This window comes from Chenopodium quinoa, unplaced genomic scaffold, assembly GCF_001683475.1.
Source record: "Chenopodium quinoa cultivar QQ74 unplaced genomic scaffold, ASM168347v1, whole genome shotgun sequence".
Taxonomy (NCBI): Eukaryota; Viridiplantae; Streptophyta; class Magnoliopsida; order Caryophyllales; family Amaranthaceae; genus Chenopodium; species Chenopodium quinoa.
The window spans coordinates 496,164-518,872 of record NW_018744092.1 but is presented as its reverse complement, the minus strand read 5'-3'; the positions used below and the strand labels follow the sequence as shown (position 1 = coordinate 518,872).

The 22,709-nt window shown below is 35.0% G+C and overlaps 2 protein-coding genes across 3 annotated transcripts; one reads left to right on the top strand and one right to left on the bottom strand.

The window, feature by feature from the left end:
• The first annotated feature begins 16,047 nt into the window (after positions 1–16,047).
• Positions 16,048–21,962, top strand: LOC110691735 (serine carboxypeptidase-like). 2 transcript variants are annotated; one of them, XM_021868668.1, is made up of 10 exons: positions 16,048–16,614; positions 18,225–18,393; positions 18,492–18,611; positions 18,716–18,859; positions 18,940–19,090; positions 19,187–19,275; positions 19,385–19,643; positions 19,741–19,874; positions 20,150–20,225; positions 21,850–21,962. In XM_021868668.1, the coding sequence occupies exons 1-10, from the start codon at positions 16,250–16,252 to the stop codon at positions 21,855–21,857; spliced, it is 1,515 nt and encodes a 504-aa protein (XP_021724360.1). In that variant the 5' UTR covers positions 16,048–16,249; the 3' UTR covers positions 21,858–21,962. The 2 variants fall into 2 exon arrangements, with proteins under 2 accessions (XP_021724360.1, XP_021724359.1); XM_021868667.1 differs by lacking the exon at positions 21,850–21,962 and having other exon boundaries at positions 16,050–16,614; positions 20,150–20,458.
• Positions 20,634–22,490, bottom strand: LOC110691736. The gene is made up of 3 exons (XM_021868669.1): positions 21,913–22,490; positions 21,450–21,570; positions 20,634–21,262 (listed from the first exon to the last, which is right to left on the bottom strand). The coding sequence occupies exons 1-3, from the start codon at positions 22,099–22,101 to the stop codon at positions 21,099–21,101; spliced, it is 474 nt and encodes a 157-aa protein (XP_021724361.1). The 5' UTR covers positions 22,102–22,490; the 3' UTR covers positions 20,634–21,098.
• Positions 22,491–22,709: the final 219 nt, after the last annotated feature.

Below are 22,709 nucleotides of genomic sequence, written 5' to 3'. Positions count from 1 at the left end.
CTGCGTCGTCGAAGGAGTATGTCGTCCAATGGCCAGAAAGCATGGTTGCCACGTGGGAGAAGTTTCCGATGGTTGCCCGCCTATGGACTACGGAGCTGCAGCGGCCGCCAACTGGGGTGACTGTCATGTGTGACCAGCACTACATGGAATGGTACAACCGGTATTTGCACCCGAGGTTGATCAGAGACCTCCACCATGGCGACGACAGCGATGATGATGATGTGCCACCGCCCACTGCCGTGGATGCGGTATGTCTCATAAAACATTTATTGTTGTGTGTTTTTTTTTTCTTTTTTTATATAATACATCGATGCTGAATTTTATGTCTGACGTTGTGTGTAGTAGATGGAAAAGATGATGCAGCTGGGACAAGACTCTTCCAGGAGATGGACAACATGACGACTGCATCAGGCAGAGCTGTTATTGATGATCTGGAACGGGCCCTTGAGCAGTGGCAGTGGGCGTCACAGAGGGATTACTGATCTGTGGCAGTTTATTTATAGAACATTTTGTCGATTATCATAGTAGTTTGTAAAATTTAACAATATCTTTTTAGTTTGTACCATTTGACATTATTATTTTAAGTTTTTAAAATTTGACATTATCTTTTTAGTTTGTAACGCGCAAATACTAATTAGTGTGCATGCAAGATATAAATTTAGTCAAAATTAGAGTACGAAAAATAAATAAATGGAATAAAAATAGAATAAAAATACAAGGTTACATAGAAAAGGTAGGTATACGCGTGAAAAACTAAAATGCAGCTAGGTTGTTCCAATGCTGCATCCGGTCATGATACAGCGCATCCCAACCCTCTACGCTTGTTCTGCGAATGGTGTACCACCGAGGTATGATCGGTGGCACCGGAAAATCAGATGACAGGTCCAATCGGATGAAATGTCTGTATGACAACCCAAGAAATGCAATAGCTAACTCTTTTATCGGTGCGGTGACGGTCGCACACGAACACCAATGGAGAACCGTGGTACATGGATAATAAGCTCGACTATGCAAACCAAGCTCGAAATGCATGACTGCACACTTGTAGATGTTTGCAACGACAAAGAGATCAAGTGGCGCATCAAACCAATGATTTTGACCGCAAGGTCCTCCTCCCCACCGGATACGCTGCAGAGAACTATCCAAGTCTTGGCCGTACATATGGCGATAAACATCTCAATTTGAGGCGATTTCACTGTACATCAACTGATGCACTAAACCGTAGTTGTCTTCACCCATCTGAAACACATCAGCCACGACCCGGAATCCACAGTTACCATCTGCAACCACATCATTCCACCCGTCCAAGTATGCCATGATGATATTAGGGATCCTGTCCTTATATGGAAACTGTTCAATATCCATTCTTCCTGTTGCACATATCAATAAACACAATCAACAAGTCAGCAGTAAACTAAACAAACATTCTAAAAAGTAAATTATAGTAAAGTATTGTACCGGTGCCGGGCATATTCACCGACGAAGAAGATTGGCTATGACTGGATGACGATGAACGACCACGACCACGAATGTACTCAAATGCCCTCATGTTCCGCCGTGCTTGTCAACCTCTAGGTCGCTCGACCCCTTCAGGTTCCTCGTGATCCAAGCATGACGTGTTGAACATGTCATGAAGTACGTAGGTAGCATCACGAATGATTGAAGGGTGATTGGAGGACACTCGGTCAAACATCGAACGAAACTGCTCCAACTCCTCTTGTTCACGGTGGACCGTTTGTGGAACAGCATGCTCTCCAATAACGAGCGTCTGCAAGAATGGATGAACCTGATCAACATGTCACGACGCCCTATCTTGCGTAATTACGCGGTGAATGGTGCATACACAAGGTAGTCCATGAGTCACTGATATAGCACATCCACACCGAATAGCCACTTCATCACCCAAGTCCTTCATCCTGTTGTGCTCGCTCAGAATCAACCCCAAGCAGTATTGTGACACACGACCATAGAGAATCTTAAATATGAAATGGCAATACATCATGCCATGGCGCCGTCTAGAGTCCTCGAGAGAGTTCTTGATGCCGTTCTTTTAAGTATCAATAGTCTTGTTTATTCTCTTGAACAGTGTATCTAGAGGAGAGGTGGAAGAATCAATCCAGTCCTTCAAAGCTCTATGAGCGCTCTCAACTCTACATGTTGAAGTGTTTCCAAAATGAACAACTTAGTTTGTCCAATATTTGACAAACTTTTCCCTCTGAGGTATCCACTGCTGCATCACATAGTTTACCATTGCCGGGCACCATTGGTATGCATCCTTGAAGTTATCCAAGGCTCGATCGTACTCTGCCTTTGTGGTAGCTTGCAGGATCTTCCGCCACTTACCATTTACCAATCTCTCTGCTGAATCTAAATTCTTGTTGAAAAAGTTGTAGGCTTTGACTTTCACACAGTTGTTGATGTGCCATGTGCACAGTAAATGCTTCGACTCTGGAAACAGCTCCGCTATAGGGGCAAAGAGACCTCCCTCACAATCACTGACGATAGCTGAACATTAGGGCCGATGTAGTTTCTCAACTTCTCCAACACCCAATAATAACTCGCAGCCGTCTCATCCTTGATGACTGCAAGGAGAGCAAGCCTTCATGTACGGGCGTTCCCCGACAGGGGCCTGCCAGCTCAGGAAGCCAAACGCCCGATACCGGTAGCCCCTATTTTCTTCTATTAGTAATGGTGGCGGCAGGCCCAACTGTTACTTCTTTTTGCGCGGGCGGGGATCCAGGGCAGAGAAGAATCAAAAGGATAGAACTACCTACTCATTATTCGGAGGTCAATCATAGAACACTAAAAGCTGTGGTATCTTATGGACCTAACATAGATCACATCCCTCACGACATAAGATTGAAAGATCCAAACCTTCCTCTTCGGAGCGGAAAGGGGCGTGGCCAAAACACATAATGCAGGTACAGAGCGGACTTGACACGAAACTTTGAATACACGCCTTTTCCCTAGAGGGACCAGCTTCGTGCGAATCAGCGGCCACCAAAATAGCAGAATCGTTAGGCGTTGGTGGTGGATTGAACCTTTAATTCATTCCTCTCAAGGCGGGATGGAACCTCGCGAGACGTTAGCATTCCAGACTTTAAGTCTTCGTTTTTCATTTCTAATGTCCTCCGGTACCTCCAGACTAAAGAACTTGTCTAGACCCTGACAAAACCACCAACCGTTTGCTTTGATATGAGGGTACAAGCATAAGGGTGAGCATAGATAACTACTTATCCGAACCTAATTAGCGTGAATGTCGGGGCGACGTACCAGCGAGCCATGACTGCGCTCTTTCATGATAATATGAACAGGGCAAGGAACTTGTGGGCTTTGATTCTTACTTTAACCAATCAGAAAGTTCTGGTTCGTTGGAGCCATCCCAACCATCTCAACCAGTGGGAACTTGTACTTGTTTGTCTTGTATGTTGAATCGATCAAAATCACAGATGGCCAAGACTTGATCATATCAGCACAATCAGGATGCACAAGGAATAAATGAGTCACCTCCAATGTCTCTTCATCAGAATCAAACTAGAACAGGTAACCACGTGCTTGTGCCTGGTATAGAAGCTGCTGAATAGGGTTCCGTCCCTCTGACCGTTCAAACCTCAGTTTCTGTCTGATGTTGTAGATGTGTCTTCGGTTCGGCTGGTCTTCAGGAAATTTCTCTAACACATATGCTAATATTTTAGCAGGCTTCACTTGAGCATCACTCATTTCTTTGACAAATAGTTTTGCAGCAGGACTTAGGCCGCATAACTGTCGATGACCCACTTCATATACTATCATCTCATGGTTGTGATACCCCATTTAAAGTAACCCTTCACTTCCCAACCGTCACGACGTTGGTGTTGCCGAATCTTTACTCTGAACTCACACCCACAACCTTTCCGCTTTGTATCAAACCGAATCGTTGTACAAAAATTTCGTTCCTCCCTTTTACAATAACGGTCGCATCTCAAAATGCGATCCATTCTATCATCCCGCTGAGATTTATGAGATGCTACTACTAAACAAAAACCAGATTTAATTGCAACCTGTTTTGCCCAATCAATCGCTTGTTGAGCATCTTCGAAGGGACCATCATGTAAAAAAATCCCACTGTAATCAACACCGTCTCTACCAAAATGCTACAACAATGACATATAAATATAATTATATAAAGATTAAATTAATACATTTGACACAAAATTAACACATAATTACTTTCTAAATTTTTAATTTGTAAATTTCATTTCTATATTTAATGCATAGTATATTTAATTTCTAAATTTACACATAATTAACACAAAAATAACACGTAATTATGTATAAAAGTATTCATACACATACAAAATTAAAACATAATTTTGTTTTTTTTAAGTTATTAAAATATATTAATTTCAAATTAAAACATATTTTTGTTTTTTTTTGACATTATTAACACATATTTAAAACATAATTTCAAAATAAAACATAATTTTGTTTTTTCTTTGAAATTATTAACACATATTTAATTTCAAATTTATCAATGTTAAACACAAAAAAAAAAAAAACAAAAACAAAAACTTTAATTAAAATTAAAAAAAAAGGACGAAATGGTGGCCGACGCATCGCTTGACCGTTGCCACTGTGGCGGTGGAGTCTGGCTGGGACCTTGCCACCGTGGCGGTGGCGCCTGGCCAGGACGCCTCCACCATGGTTGTGGCATTCCAGCCAGACGCCACTACCATGGTGGCGGCTTCCTGGCCAGCCGCCACGGTGGCAGCGGTCAGGCCATGCGTCGGCCACCATTTCGTCTTTCTTTACCGCAAAGTACCTCATTTTCCGGCGACGATGACGGCTCTCCGGTGTCCCTCGGCGATCCAGTGCTGCTCCACATTTTTGGTGAGAGAGAATTTCGTTTTGGGTAAAAATTTAAAAAAGGGCAAAAGTGTCAAAGTTTAAAAAATTGTGGGCTTTATGTAGAGAATTGTGGGCGATTTTTAACAACTCCCTTTTTTTTGGGGGTTTAGGGGGATAAAAAAGGTAGGACAAGGATAAAAACTATTAATAGAAAAAATGTAGTGTTTGTTTAAAGGGATGGGGATTAGAAAGGGTTAGGGATAGGGATAAAAACACCCACTTATTCCTCCATTTCAAAACTAAGGGGGGTGATATAAGGGAAAAGGATAAAAAAAAATGGGTTTGAAAAGATCAAATTACCTTATTGAAATTGAAAGGATAAGGAAAAATAGTAGAAGTTAGTAAGGGTATTTTTATAATTTTATTACTTATTCCTAATTGTTTCCCATACTAACCAAGGGACAAAAATTATTTATCCTTATCCCACCTATCAAATGTGTAGTACACTAGTACTACCCAAAAATATTACGTCAACCTAGCTATTAGCATTCTACTTCAATATTACCAAAAAAAAAAAAAAAAAAAAAAAAAAAAAAAAAAAAACAAGAGACTATGTCGGCAAGGAGGAAGCAAACATCCACTTCCCTCCTACATTGATGATGAAGGTTGAAATAGTACCAAAAAATGCACTATAAATAGCAATGGGAAACAAGCTACTCCACCCCACTTTCTTCTTTAAGTTTCCTCTTCTTACCTTCTCTTACTAGCTTCAAATCCTTCCACCACAACCACCTCCACTGTCGCCCGACCACCACTGTCGCCCCATTTGTTGCCACTCAGCTCCTACCACCATCCCACTGCTGCTACTACTACTACTATTGATCATTGCTTTTCTTTTATTTTTATTTTTACTTTTACTAATATATATACTACTAGTCCATACTTCTATGTTTACTAATTTGTTACATTTTATGATACTACATTATTGATAGTTATTTCAACTACTACTACTACTACTTTTCTCTTATTATTATTAAAGATTGGTTCATAAAAGCAATTACTAAATTTATAAACGAGTTAAAATAAATTGTTCATGCACAATTGCATAACTAGTTAAAGTCGTTATTCTAAGTCCTTGTGTCTATGGATTGAAATTAAAAGTATTTGATTAGGATTGTTGGTTTGTTGTAGGAGGAATTTGGAGTTCGGAATTAGGATTTCTGTACTCGTGTGCAAAGATCAAGGTATGTACACGTGGCTAGATTTTTTATAAAGTGACTTTTATATGCAACGCGATTTACATGTTAAGTGATTTCGAACCATGTTTGAATGATTATAAAATATATTGCAATGAAGCATGCATGTTTAATTGTTTAATCTTAAATGGTAAAAAAAATTATATGATTATAAACATGTATTGATATTCAAGATGTTTATAAAGGAAGTTTTATTGTTTAAATCATCCCGAGTATGGGATATTGGAAAGTTTATCTATCGGATTTATTTATTGATTTTTGGATTTATGACTCCAACTATGCGGAGATATAATTGAAGACTATGGGCTATGTGTAATACCCCGTATTTTTATACATATTTTAATTTAAATCATTATTTTATGAAGTATTTAAATACTAATTTGAAATGAATTATTTATGGTATTTTATTAATTTAAAAAGAATTATTTTAATTAAAGGTCCATTTATATTTATTTAATTATTTTGGAAATATCTTATTTTATTATTTTAGAAACTTTGCGGCATATGATTTTATGAAAGGAAATTTAAAGTTAATGGTATTTAGAAAGTCAATGGACTAGTTTGAATGGGAGAATGGATCATTAAGGGTAGAAAGGGAATTTAAGCTTAGGAGGGTGTTAGAGAGGGGGTATAAATACCCATCTTATGAGCAAGTTAGAACTTGCCCAAGGTGGAGAATACACAAAGGTAAACTCTCTCTCTCATTTCATTTTCCCCCTCCCCTTCTTAATTTTCACACACCACCACAATCGGCCGCCGCCGCCAGCACAACGCTGGCAGCAGTGGGAGGTGGCGCCAACAACCCTCCCTTTCCCCCTTGTGTGAGTGTGTGTGTGTGTGTGTTTTTTTTTTTAAAACAAAAAAAAAAAAAAAACTCTTCTTTGTTTTTAAATTATTTTAGCTTTGAATCAATTATTATTTTTCGGGTTTGTGATGATTTTTATGATGTTTGATTATAATTATTATGTATATAATTTTCTGATTTGGTTTTTGAATTAAAAAGCCCCAAATTGAAAACCCTAGGTTTCTAAATTAATGCATGTTGATGGAAATTGATTTTAGGTGATTAAAACTATTAAATTAGATGTTTTTAAACATAATTACAGCAATTTTACATGTTTTTATAAAGCTGGAATTTTTATATAAAGGTTATAGTTATGTTTCTTGAAGGGATTTTTAATTACCTATTAATTGGGAATAATAGTAAGGGTTTTTAATTAATTTTCAGCTAGTTTTAGAGGGTTTATGAGTGATTTAAAGAGTGTATATATTGCTAGAATGTTATATTGAATAGGTATTAATGTCTCTTTGTAATTTTGGGTTGTAGGAGATTTCCAAGTGAGTGATTGTGTGTAGTCGTGGCGATTTTGAGAGCATATTCAAGGTACGTTCGCATACTCGGTAATTATTTAAGTGTATAGAAGCATGCTAGGCTTTGTATAATTAATTCCGTGGTATTATCATGTTAGGTGTGAATTGGAATTGGTGATTGGATTGATGTTGTTGATTGATTTATGACGTATGAATTATTTATGATGGATTAATGATTGAAATTAATTATATTGGCATGTTGAATATGAACTCCACTTTTATTATTGGCATGATTGAGAGCATGTTTAATAAACTAAATGTTTAATTTGGTTTGGAATATGAAAAGGGAATTTTTATTGTGGTTCATATAATTTTTATTGATGCTTTAAGCAAGAGAATTGGGCTATTAAGTGTCTTAGTACACAGGGATAAATTATATTGCGGTGCCTACGTGCACTTAAGGTGTTCTAAATACCGAGGGATAGGATTTGCGATGCTTTATCCGCTTAAGGTGTTATTTAACACCGAGGTAGTTTAAAAAGGATTCAACATTAAATTATGTGGTCATTAATTATTCAAGAATTAAATTGGTATGTTTGATTGCTTGAATGATTTATTATGATTGATTGTGCTATGGTTTAAGAGTCGTCACCAAGTCTAAAAATATGTAAACAACGTAAAGTGAAAGAGATTACGCACCAAAACTCTTGGAACGTATATACCTCGAGTATGAACATATGGGGGGAGTTATGGGATTTTATATTTAACAATGACTTCTACTGGGAGTACAGGACGCTGTATTTTCCTTTTTATTATTTATTATGCGCAGGACGTCCAGTCACTTCATGTGGCATTTGCCTACCCGGTTAGCTCCCGGTGTAGTTTACCTCAATTTATTTGGGGAAGGGATTTGTGGGGAACTCGTTCGATGCATAATAAAATTAAATAAGCAATTTATTTATCGATTTATTTGTTAGTTGTATTGTGTGCTTGAAAACAGGTGCAACAAGGTAAGTTGTGTGTTGATGGGATTAAAGCATGTTAGTGTGTACTGTTTACGCTTATGTACTCAGCATTGCTGATTGTGTGTTGTATGTTTGTTTGGCCTTGTCTTTATCTTGGCCCTACAACGACCCATTTCTAATGGCGAGTAGTGGGGACAAAGTAAAGAGGAGCTTTTCAGGTGTGGAAGCATATTCATGATGGGCATGAGTGAAGAGCGAATCATATTTAGTTTTCATAAGAATATGATGTGGTTTATTGCTTTAATTATTATATATTTTTCTTGTGAGACTAACGCAAAGGTTTTCAAATATTTTATTTCGGTTTTATTAAGGGCCTACAATGGTTCCAAGTTGTAGGTTGACTTTGTTTTGGTTGACTTTACTTTTATTTGGTTTGACTTTTTAAGTTGACTTGTTTTGAGTGGTTTTAAAGAGAGTCTTCCGTTGTGTGTCTTTGATATTTGCCTTAGCCGTTTTCACGGTGGCGATAATGTCTTAAAATTTCCTATTTCGTATTTCAAAAAGAAAAACAAGTATTTTAAAAGAATGGAACTTCTAGGGTGTTACAAAGTGGTATCTGGGAGCTTTGTTTGAGATTTTTATTACCACTAAAGCCAAAAACGTGTTTAAAATATTTTGTTTTAAACTTGGCCAAGTGTTTATTTAACTAAGTAATTTTAAAAGTTGATTTATTTTACTTTATTTTAATTTAAAAAGGACCGAAATATTTTTTTTTTTTAAAGAGGGGGTCCTTAATTTTTTTTTTTCTTGAAAAAATCCAATTTTTTTTTTTTTAAATAAAGACATCCGAATTTTTTTTTTTTAAAATAGGGTGTCCAATTTTTTTTTAATAGTGAACGAATATTTTTGGCCTTTTTTGGAAATTATTTTCGAAAATTAATTTAAAGGAGGAGTTAAAAATATTATTAGTTTGTTCATTTTACAGGAAAGCGAGGATTAAGGTAAGAATTATATGTTAAAAGCTTATAAAGCATGTTGGTGAGCTTGGGTAGGAAAGAATTTGGGCATATAAGTTAGAAATAATCATGTTCTTGTATGCATTAATATTTAAGTTGTGATGTTTAATCATGTGAATTCATTGATTGGAAGCATGTAATTATGTGATTAGAAATAAGTGAGATTGTTTGATTTAACATTGAACCTAATTCATGCAAGAACTATATTATTTTATTTTCTTTGGGAAGGGAATTTTTTTCTAAGTCTTTTCCTTTACAGGATGTCTATCTTTCATAGCAAAAACTCCCAAATTGGTACTCTAATTAAGAAAGAATATGAACATCCTTTTGACTATTTCAAGAAAATTCGTTTCTATTGTTCCCATTTGAGTTATGTCCTAGGAGACAAGCATTATGACCTTCCTGATCGAGTTTCGGCTATGATTATTCACTGTCTTCCAGATGAACCCCCATATCTTGTTGTCAAAGCAAAGTTCTTTGATTTTTACTTACCTGGGGACATCCCAAACTACTCCAAATATAAAGATTATTATGGACAGTGGTACCCTAACTACATATACTTGATTTCTTACCTCATTAGAGTTGAGAAATATCATTGTGAGCGCTTGTACATTCCATACCCCAATTACTGCTATGATAATCCGAAGGGAATAATTCCCCTTCCACTAGCAATCAATCAGGAAATTCTTCTCCACCATAGGGTAATCTAGAAGGAACTAATGGAGGGCAAGAGAAAGGAGAGCTAATGGATGAGAGTAACCATACTGTTGATAGTTCCATTATAGAAATTATATTCCAAATCCAAATCCACCCCCAACTCCAATTATAATTGATATTTCATCTGACGATGAGGAAGATGAAGATTTCATTCAAGTAGAACAAAATTCAGAGACACCTGAGCTAATGGAGGAGGAAGATGACCTTGAATTCGATCCTGGAAGCTACTAACAATCGAAGGACAAGAAGGACAATGCTCGAAATGACTAGATTTTTGTAGTTTCATCTCTCTCTTAGGATTCTTAGCTTCATTTTCGAATTTTAAGTAATTCCTTTGTCAGTATAGTAATAAGTGGCATGTCCACAAAAGGCAATAAACCTATTGAGGGTTTCTTTTCAGTTTTCCATTCATTTTCTTATATCAGCAATAAAAATTCTATTTATTTTCTAGTCAAATAATTTATTTTATTGCCAAATAATTCATTTCGTTCATAAAATCATTCGTTTTGTATCACTACTCCAATAAGTCATTTCTTACTCAAATATATTCCAATAATTCAATTCTAAACTATGGGAATTCATGGAAATTATTTTTATTTATTATTGTAATGCTTTATTAAATGTATGGTTAGTTAGCAATCAATATTTGGTTGATCAAGCTGCAAAACTTGGGAATTGTTATTTTGCAATCTCAATTTGTTAGCTTAAAATTAAATGCGTAAGTATAAAAAGGCATAAGTTGGTTAGATGGGTGTCTAACTTGAGAGCTAACCATGACCATAATTAATAAAGACCCCTTGTTTTAATTCAGGCGAAGAAAGATGGCAGGAGGAAGTGGTAACAACAATGATGGAGGAGAACAAAGTGAGGTTGTGAGGCAGTTGGCAGTGGTCGCCTAACAGTTAGCAAGAAACTCGACCAGCAATGGAGATGCTCAAGGAGAGCTATTCAAGAAGGTGGCACAAAGCAAGCCACCAACCTATCATGGAGAGCATGATCCAACAGTGTTGGAAAACTAGTTAAGGGAATTTGAGAAACTCTTTGGAGCAGTTGGCTGCCCATAGAATTCGAAAGTAGGCTGTGCTACCTATTACCTCAGGGGTGAAGCTGACATTTGGTGGCAACAAAATGAGGCTACTATTAAGGCGCTACCTGGGTTTAACTGGACTATGTTTCAGGAGAAGGTTAGGGACAAGTCTTATCCTAGCTTCTAATAGAAACAAAAGACTGAGGAATTTGCTAACTTGGTAATGGGAGAAATGTCAGTGACTGAGTATTACACCAAGTTTATTGAGCTGTCACGATTTGCCAAAGTGTATGTTGCTATAGAAAAGTCAAAGGCTAGGAAGTTTGAGAGTGATGGATTGACTACTGATTTGCAACTAAAGCTGTGTGGACAAGTGTTCGAAACCTTGGATGAAGTGTATGGGAGAGCCGCACACCTTTATGCGTTGGAGTTAAAGAAAAAGAAAGAGTTAGTTGAGGTAGAAGGGAAGGAAAAGAGAAAGGAGGTGGGGCAAAACTCTAGAAACCCGCAAGCTAAGGTAACCAGAACAATTTTAAGAAGTAGAAGTACCACCATAACCACAACAATAACTTCCACAACAACAGCATTTTCCAGGGTAACAATCGCCAAGGTGGGCGAAACTTTAATGGTGGATCTAGGTACTCTAACCAAGGAAATACTAAAGGACCAAGGCATTTCTATTTCAAGAGGTGTAGGAACGACCACCGTGGTAAGGATTGTGAGGGAAATTTGGTTACTTGTCGCGCAAGCAACAAGTTGGGACACATGGAGTGTGAGTGCTTCTCCAAATATTCTAATCGAAACAAGCAGGGAAATAATCAAGGAGGAGCTCAAAGGAACTTTCACAAAAACAACAACTATTCAGGGAACAAGGGGACACAGCAGAATGGAGCGAAAAGCAACAATAATGGGAATAATCAGGCGAAGAGTGGAGCTTCAGGAAAACTCAATGTGATGAGCAGAAATGAGGCTGATTCCACGAAGGATGTTATCACTGATACCTTTTCTATTTACTCTATTCCTGTTAAAGTTTTGTTTGATTTTGCAACTTTTTCTTTTATTTTAAAGGCCATTGTTTCAAAACTATCACACTGTTTGAAAACCGTAGATGTTATAGATTTACCTATAGTTATTCCTACGGGAGGGGTAGTACAGTGTACCAAAACTTTTAAGGATGTACCATTAGAAATCAAGGGAAAATAAATGTAAAAGAAAATTGTCGCGATTATATAATAAATGAAGGGATCATGTTATAGATATGTTTGGACATGCATATTAAGGACATTAATAGGGTTATATAAGTTGTGAGAGAAAAAAGTTAGCGGAGAGACCCACATCACATGTTTTATATGTGTGTGTAAAACAAATTTTATTCTAACGTATGTAATATGTTTTTTGTGAACATCTTAAAAAAGGAATACAAAAAAATTATATTAAGGGACTACATTATTTAAAATCACTTTGTGCAGTGGTGTCCGCTTATTTATCTCATCTTATAACCTATGCAACTTAACACCGCTGGAAAACTAGTATGTCACTTACAAAAGGAGGTAGCTTAGGGATCGGAGTATGGCATATATGATACAAAATGACTGAAAATGAGCAAACTATATATATCAAGACATAATCTTATCTTCTTCTTCTTGTTGTAATTGAACATACAGTAGTGTTGAGACAATAAAACAAGTATTCTAGTATACGCTCTATAATTAGGTAGTCTTACGTCAACTAAGTATGGGAGATCAGTCATCAACTCGTCATTAAACAAACAATAAAAGGTCCACGTATATTTCACTTCACGCTTAATTACCGATTCACTGACAACTACACTTTTTTTTTTTTTTTTTGCTTGTTTAAGCTTGCTTTATTTAAAAAGGCCCTTATTTTTTGTGATGTATATTAATTCGGAAAGGTGGCTCCTTTTACGCAATTGCTTACCAAAACATACCCTTTAATCTTCTGCATCTTTTGTGTGTACTCAACAATATTCCATTTTTAGGGATCAAACTGTCTCTAATATGACGTTGACGGTTTATGTATTCCTCGGCTAGCTCATTTTGGTGCCTTTTTCATACGGTTTTTTCACTTTTTAATAGAATTAACACTCGGACAAAAAATAACCATTTCACATCAAACTAGATAGTAGATACAGTATTTTCAATAAAACTAATTACTAGCTTAGTAGTGCACGATAGGTAGTAGTGTTGGTTGAATTTCATTATCATTAATCAGTATTAGAGGTGGGTAATTTACAAAATAATTACCCTATCATGGAGATTGAAATCGAGTTATGTTACTTTTAGCTAATCATTACCTTATGTTTAAACTATAAATCTATAATGTTTGACTTCAACAAAAACTAAAACCTACAATAAATATCAGAAGCTAAGCTTGTTATAAAGGATTAAGGAAGCTATTAATTCCACTTTGGGTTGGTATGTTTGTCAAAAACTTCATTGAAGGGCAAGTTCTACATGCATTAATCTCACTCAACGAATTCTACGTATAACACAAAGATGTGACAACCTTAATACATGCATGTACCAATTATATATGTACCATACATATACTGTATGTCATTAAAAATTTTACTCATGATATGACAATAATTATGTAAATAATATGACAAAAATTATGAGGGCAACCCCATTACTCACTGTGAGAAACGTTTTTGTTTCTCACAGTGGCAGTTTCGTAAATAAAATTACCACTTTAGCCACGGTGGTACATTTTATTTACGAAATGGATGATAAAATTGTACCACTTTAGTCACGGTGGTACATTTTATTTACGAAACTGCCAATGTGAGAAACAAAAACGTTTCTCGCAGTGAGTAACAGAGACTTACTGAAAAATTATGTTAATACTCGTACAAAGTAGTAGTGGAGATTAAGGAGTAGTACTTTGTGTCACTAGTAGTAGAGATTAAGGTTATTTAATTTATACGTTCTACTATTAGGAATTGAACTTATTCATGTTTACACCAGAAGTCAATATAAAGTAAGTAAATACTCTTTTTCTTTCCAATATAGGACAAACACCCAATTGGCCAACATTTAAAAAACACCATTGTTAGAAGACTAATCTAACAATTATAATTATTGGAAATTGAGATTCTCTTATTCGGTGGCTCTAAACTAGCATTGAATTAAGCATTGTCCTAATAGAAAATTTGACTAATTAAGGATTGATTATACTGTGAAAATTATATTACTCTATACATTTTACGTAGTACGAGTATATTATATTACAAAGTTGATAAATAAGTAAAGCATTCCAATTTTTGGCGTTGGAGAGTGTGTAAACATACATAGAAAAAGCTAATCATTCAAATATGGAATAATGGAAACATACATAGAAAAAGCTTGCTCAAATTTCCGTGATTATCATGTCATGTGATTATTATTAATTGTACTGTCTTGTTTTAAGAAGTGACATTTTCCTTACATAAGTTCCTTTCTTTAATTTGATTGTGTTTCGACTTACTTATATATGTCAACTAATCAAAATATTAGGAGTAGTTACCCACTTAGTAATACAGACGCGTGTGATAAGAAAATGTGAGGGGTACACCTAAAGGTAGCTAGGTTCACTTCACTTAATTAGAAGCATAATATATATTGTGACCTTTATGCCCCTTAAAACAGCTTCATATTATAGTCAATATAATTCTGTTGCAATAAAATACCAAAGTAATATAAATAAGAATATATGTATGTAAAATTGAAACCAAAATTTAGCATTCAAGGCAACTCAACATGACAAACTTCACTTTAAATCACCATATGGAGAAGTTGATACAAATTAAATATGTAAAAAGGCAACTCAACTCGACTAGTCTTAGAGGGAAGTTATTAATTTTCATTTTGGGTGACCAGAAATTTGGCATAATCAATTTGCATATCATGCATAGTTTTGATAATGTCACTTTGAATTACAACCTTAGATTTAAGTGGATGTCAATCAGCTTAGTTGGCTAATGACTAAAGTATTGGGGTGATATCCAAGACCTAGGTTATAACATCACTGCCCTTTATTTTTAACCCTCTTTACATCAAAAAATAATATAAATATAATAATATTTTATATGATTATATGGAGCATTGTTTATTACTACTAAGCGTATAACCTTTCATAATTTATATTTTATAGTATTAATTTAATACTACATTTGGAGTTATGAGGTATAAGAAACAATTTTTTATTTTTTTATTTTTGTTGAAAAACTTTTGAAAGCCCTCAAGTGTTCCTTAACTCGATTATAAAAGTCCTTATAAGACATGCATGCACATAAAATATAAGAAGTTTTCTTGAATAAAGAAATGTTATTAGGTATGATAAATAAAGATTGTTTATTCCCCAATAATGAGATAACATAAGAAAGAATAATAATAGTATAAGGGATTAAGTATTTTTTTCCTTCAAACTTGTGTTCGCATTCATTGCAAATACACACATCCATTCTCTCAATTGCATCTAATGATTTATTGATATAAAGATACGTTGAATTATACTATTCCTTGAATTTTAATATTACAATAACATTATATTTAATTTACATCTCACTAAGAATATAACACTAAATAGAGAAGTAAAGCATGGCATGAAAGATAATAGACATCCTTTTTTAGCTTTCAATGCTACAGCCACATTCATTGCATATATATAATGTATAAATAATTACATTCTCTTAATTGCATCTAATAATATACTTGACATTACATTTTTTTTTTTCTAATATTTCCTAAATTTTGAAATCCCTTCATAAAATAAAATAAATATATCACTTAATATAAACAAATCCAAACAAGGGAAGGTAATGATGGCACATCAAAGAAAAAGATAAGTAGGAACAAAGACAAAGAAAAAGAATGACAACTGAAAAAACAAAGGAAACAAAGAGCCAAAATATAATAATACATAACAATTTGTAAACAAATAGCTTTAAAGTAAGAAATACATTACTTTTAGTGCAACAACTGAACAACCCTTAGACCGTTAAGGCACTCTTTTTTCTCGCATTTTATTTCCCCCCACTTTATACCTAAATTCCAAACTCTATAAATAGCCTACAAACTTCTCTTCTTTTTCTTATCTCAAATTTCAAAAATTAAAAACCAACAAGAAAAAATGGGTTTTAAGTTTTTTCATAAATTTAGTTATTTTGTTGTTGTTTTTTGTCTATTGAATTTACAATCATTGTGTTTTCTAACCAATGCTAAACCAAACCATAAACAACAAGAACATTTTAAGTTGTCATCTACCACAACATTTCCAAAACTTCAAGCAGAGAGACTTATAAGGCAACTTAATTTATTCCCAAAACACCCTTATAACCACCACGACGACGTCGAAAGCGGGTTATCGGTTTCGGAATCGGGTTTGGTAGAGAAAAGGTTTAAGATATCCGAATTGGGTGGTGACCCGGGTACTAGTGTTGAGGATTTGGGTCATCATGCAGGGTATTATCGTCTTCCTCATTCCAAAGATGCCAGGTGTGTTTTTGTATTTTTTATCTTCAATTTTGGTTTTTCATTGGTTTGTTTTTATTAGTTTTACCAGATTTTTTTGACTTTGGAATCTTAGTTCAACTATTTGATTGAATTTTATGGATACTAATTTACTTTTGCACGATAGTGGTGTACATCGCATATTCACGCATGATCATAATTTTCATTTTGTTTTTGTGGCTTGCAATTATCATACGATAAGTAAAATTATATACAAAGATCGTATTATATACAACTAACCATAAAATATCCTTTTTCCCCTTTTAGTATATAAAAAAGACTTCATTTTATTAGTGTGTAAACTTGTGTTTAATTTTTTATAAAATAAAATTATTGCGTGGGAGTAATCAATAATTATGGTTTTGATATGTTTGGCGATAATTGGTACAAATTAAATTTATTTACGCGTCGATCAATATTTATAATGCGCAAAGTGTCGTAATTACATGTGACTGCTTGCCTTAATCTACGGAGTAAATTAATAGTACACTTCCTAAGAAGCAAGGAAAAGACAGCAAAGTAAAGAAAAAGTTGTTTCTTTTATATATGAATAAAAGTGAAGTTCATGCCTAAGCCTAACTAAATACATGGGTTAACTTCTCCCTCAAAAAAAAAAAAAAAAAAAAAAAAAAGGGTTAACTTAATATTATATTAAATGGGTTTTAATTGTATATAATAATAGAGTAAAGAATACTCATGATGTTGTGATTATTATTTTGTTTGTTTGGTGAAATGTTGTGATTATTATGTGTCATATATATTTCGTTAAAGGTTTCTGCATATGCATTATGCAAGCATGAGTAATTGACGGGCTATACTAGCATAAAAAAATGTTGCATAAAAAGAGATAAAGGATAATTAAAGGAAATCAATGTTTGGCTGTTTTTGTGTTGAAATGATTGATTTCTATATTTGCCAGATAATGCAATTGTGTAACTTTTTCATTTTGATTCTTCATCAGAACATTTTCTAGTTTTCCTTGAAAAACTAGAATTTTTTAAGTTGAAATTTTTTTATTTTTAGTATCATGTTTCTCCTAAATATTACTCTTTGGGAAGTTGCATTGGCCCTGTAATTTTTTTGTTAGGGAATTATTTTAATTGAGACGAAAAAACCGTCATTTTAATGACAATATGTGACACGGCTTAGTGAATTTGCTAAACAAAGCATAAAACATGTTGAATAAAAAGAGAAAAAAAAAAAGAAATAAAGAACTACTCCGTAACAAAGCAAAAAAAAACCAAAATTACATGTCTCCTAAAAATGTAGCCAAAAAAAAAATGATCATTGGTGATTTTCTTTTAAATAACTTGTAAAGATGACAATTTTTTTTTACTAATCCATCAAAATTACATGTCTCCTAAAAATTACTTATTGGGAAATAAATTTGCCAATAGATTTATTTTACTATTCATCGAAAAATTACATTATTCGGGACAAAAAAGCCATCTATTTAGTGAAAAATGGCTTAAAGCCTATTAGTGCAGTTGTTAATACAGTACAAAAGTTAATTTTAAGCCTATTAATGTAAATGTACCTTTCTTTTTTTATCAAAGTGATAAATCTGATGACTTGATGAACAAAAATCTTTGCAGGATGTTCTACTTCTTTTTTGAATCACGAAATCGCAAGGATGATCCCGTCGTGATTTGGTTGACAGGAGGACCAGGGTGCAGCAGTGAGCTAGCTCTATTCTATGAGAATGGACCTTATCAAATTGCCAACAATATGTCTTTGGTTTGGAATGATTATGGTTGGGATAAGGTATCATTCTAATCCTTGGTCATTGAACTTCTTTCAATTATTCGTCTTGATCCTGTGATGATTTCATAATATATGACATTTTGTTGATACTTTTGTAGGCTTCCAATCTCATCTACGTCGACCAGCCAATAGGAACAGGTTTTAGTTACACTTCCAATTCTGGTGACATCCGACACGATGAGAATGGTGTTAGCAATGACTTGTATGACTTCCTGCAGGTGCGTGAGTTGCTGTTGCTTCGAATTGATAATATTGTGTTATGGAAATACTAGTAAGGAACTACAATCCGGTTCTAACTCAAAATAGTTTTGGAAAATTATAGGCTTTCTTCAAGGCGCATCCTCAGTATGCCAAGAATGACTTCTATATCACTGGAGAATCCTACGCTGGGCATTACATCCCTGCCTTTGCTGCTAGAGTTCACAACGGAAACAAGGCTAAAGAAGGACTCCCCATAAATCTCAAGGTACTTCTCGCCTTACTTTTCTTTTCCGCCTTTGAATTTCTTGCACAAACTTAATTTCAATCTTTTTTCCTTGTAATCAGGGATTTGCAATTGGTAACGGCCTCACCCATCCAGAAATCCAATACAAAGCATACCCAGACTTTGCTTTGGATAATGGAATCATCAAACAGGCAGAGCACAAAAGCATCAGCGAAATGGTTCCTGCTTGTGAACAAGCAATCAAGCAGTGTGGTAATTATCCCGTGTCTTCCTGTTTCCTGCTAAGCGCAGCTTTTAAGACTTCTGTAAGTCGTATATAAAGTGTGTTCTCATCCTTGGGGAATTTAGGTACTGATGGTAAAGATTCTTGCTTGAATGCGTACTTTGCTTGCACCAACATCTTCAACAAAATCATGGACTATGCAGGAGACACAAATGTAAGTAACAATATCTTACATTTTAGAAATATAAATGGAAACATAACATTTCGAAAAGCCTGCCTTGAGCATGGACTAACTACGAAAAATCTATTTCTTCTATATGCAGTACTATGACATCAGGAAGAAGTGTGAGACCAGCTTGTGTTATGACTTTTCGAATATGGAGACATTACTGAATCAGAAATCAGTAAGAAAAGCCCTTGGTGTTGGGGACATTGACTTCGTATCATGTAGTACCGAGGTGTATGATGCCATGCAAATGGACTGGATGAGGAATCTCGAAGTTGGTATCCCTGCCCTTTTGGAGGATGGAATCAAGCTGCTGGTTTATGCTGGGGAGTATGATCTGATATGCAACTGGCTTGGTAAGTTATTACTCACCGGAAGCATTTTAATCTAATCCAGATTTACCATCATTAATTTTCATCATCTGAATGAGATTTGTCTTTCTGTCTGCTGCAGGGAACTCTAGGTGGGTTCATGCCGTGGAATGGTCTGGACAGAAAGATTTTACAGCAGCTCCTACTGTATCCTTCACTGTTGATAACAAAGAAGCAGGACAAATGAAAAGCCATGGTTCCCTTGCTTTCCTCAAGGTCTAGCTCTTGCACTTATGTTTCTATATAATGGCATTAACTAGTACAAACATCTAATAAGTAAAATAGTTAAGAAAGCATAAATTTACCTTATGGTCTTACTGTTGGTAGTCTTAGGACGACAGAGGAAAAGATTAAGGGCATTGCACCCTTTAAACATGGTGCCAATTTTCTAAGTTTGCTCAATATTGAGCCTGATTCTCAATCAACCATGACCTAAAAGTCTTCGTCTTTACTACAATGTAGTAGCTAACTTTGGCATTTTTATGAGGCAGGTGCATGATGCTGGACACATGGTCCCAATGGACCAGCCTAAGGCTGCTCTAGAGATGCTCAAGAGGTGGACTCAAGGTACTCTGGCTTCAGCAGATATAACAGAGAAGATTTCACCTGTGTGATAATCTGCCCGTTGCTGATGGGTCAGAATTGCTAGTAGTAAAATCAAACTTACAATCTGATATGAACGAGCAACTACTTTGACCCATATAGACATCAGTGTGCAGTACCTAAGATCTTATGCAGCCATGAATTTTCAAGTTTATTCTTTTTAAGCATACAAATAAATTATACTACCTTCTGTTCCACAAAAGCTTCGATTTCTAATTTGTAAGATCGACAGCAAAAGTTTCAAAGGAACAGTGAATAAGAAAGAGTGTTCAGCCTTAACTCTATGACAGGAAAATAAAACAAAGTTCCAGGCCATACACAATAATTGAAACTTGAAGCCATCACTGAAACTTCAAACATAACCCTTTAACAAAACCCAAACTGGTATAAGCAATCCATTCACATACTACAGATACTAGTGTTAAGGATGCAAAAATTCATTTCACTTTGCAAATCACAGTAATACAAAGTGGCTTCTAATCACAAACCACACATCTATATCTGTAGGCCATAGCTACTGTCTATCATCAGCTCTCTACAATAACAAGTTCATCACTAAATCGGTACAACTAAAGTACAACCGTGAACAAGTTTGGATAAGGAAAACTGTAGAAAACTTGCAGAGATCAGTGTTGTCTGTTTTGTTATGTAACATGATAAGCCTATCTCAGTCTCAATGAAAGTAATAAGCCTTCAATGCACTCAAGTTCCCACAACTACCCATTGTTATATCTAACAAGAAGATTTTCAAAACATCTAGTATCCATAAATGCCTTGATCTTTAACAACTTTAAGACGGTAACTGAGCCCCAATATACAAATAGATAAAGTTAAGAACTAGTGCACTCCATAGTGTTCTTTCAATGACTGAATTACTGGCTGAAAGCCAGAGCTCAGAGGAACAACAGATGCAACGCGCAGATGTTGAGCATTACCATTCTTTGGTTTCGCCAATGTCATCCGACACATTTCACCTTCCAAGATCCTTCCAGCATTTGAAGCTGTAAGAACCCAACTAAAGATTAATACTAACATGGCTAAATATATCAATACATAAGCAAATACATACAGAATTAACTATAGTAACATCATCATAAGAAGGGCATGAGTGAAAACAACTGTGTCAACTCGAAATTTCATAATTACACCATATAATTGCCCGTGAAAGCAAACAAGGGTTAAATGTACCTGCAAAAGGATGAAGCTTTGCGAAATCGAAGAATTCACCAGCAGAACAACCAAGCAAAACTTTAGCAGCCCTATCAAAGCATATCACCCTAAATACCTTTGTATCTGATGCAATTGACATCTGCAAAAAAAAAAAAAAAAAAAAAAAAAAAAAAAAAAAAAAAAAAACCCAAAATCATCAGTAGAAGAATTAGAATTTGTTCAATAAAATTCCAAATTCCAAGCCTAATTTTGAAAAAACCCATTAACCCCCACCAAGAAATATTATACACAATCGCAAAGGGTAGTGTTGTAGACGGAATTTGATCCGGGTTTTGGGCACTACAATTCCCCCATTGTGAACCTTACCCGGACGAAACGTTTGTAATCTGACACATAATTATTATCTCTGAAATTTCAGGATCATAATGGTAAAGTTGCAGGAATAATCGAAAAAGGGGGGGAAGGAGAAAGAAAAACTTACAAGAAGGCGAAAGAGGCGTTTGGAAGGAAAAGAAGAGGAATTGAAGGCGTTGCGATTGCAGAAATTGCAGGGTGAAATGGGGTTATGAAGGGGCTTTTCGCAGACTGAACAAACCAAGTACGAGAAGTCGTTGGTGGTGTCTACTGCTACAATGGTGCATATCAGAGTCTGTGGCTTATCGTCTGCCATGCTAGCTTCTTGTTCCTATGCTTATGGAACAAGAGTCGTACTCTAGTATGTAAAAGGGCTTGCTCCAGTTATCTCCTACAGTACCATTTTGCTAGTTACAATCTTATTTGGTACTTGTATCCTCTTCTTGATAAAATAAAAATTAAAAAAAGTGATCGAATATTTTAAACTATAACCAAAATTCGATTTTCAACCACTTTTACTAAAATATATGACGTCACTATATCAATAAATAATTCTACACTAGTATTACAAACTAGTTGTGGCTTGGCTTTATTCTTTATATCAATAAATGATTAATAACATCATATTCCGGTGAAAGTGACCAAAAATCAAATTTTGGTTTCATGTAGTTTAAAATGTTTGGTGACTATTTTGGTTGTAATTTGCAAACATAAACCTTGATAGCTATAACCCACAAAATGAGTACTTTTACTACTTGTAATTGAAATTTTTACCTCTAGATAAACATTTGATGTTTATCAAGGGATAAAAGGGATTAACTTGTAATTTTTGTATAAAATAAAGGATATATTTGTAATTTGCACTCTGGTTCATCTTCTTCGTCCTCTTCTTTCATCAGTTCATCTTCCATAGAAAATGTTAAG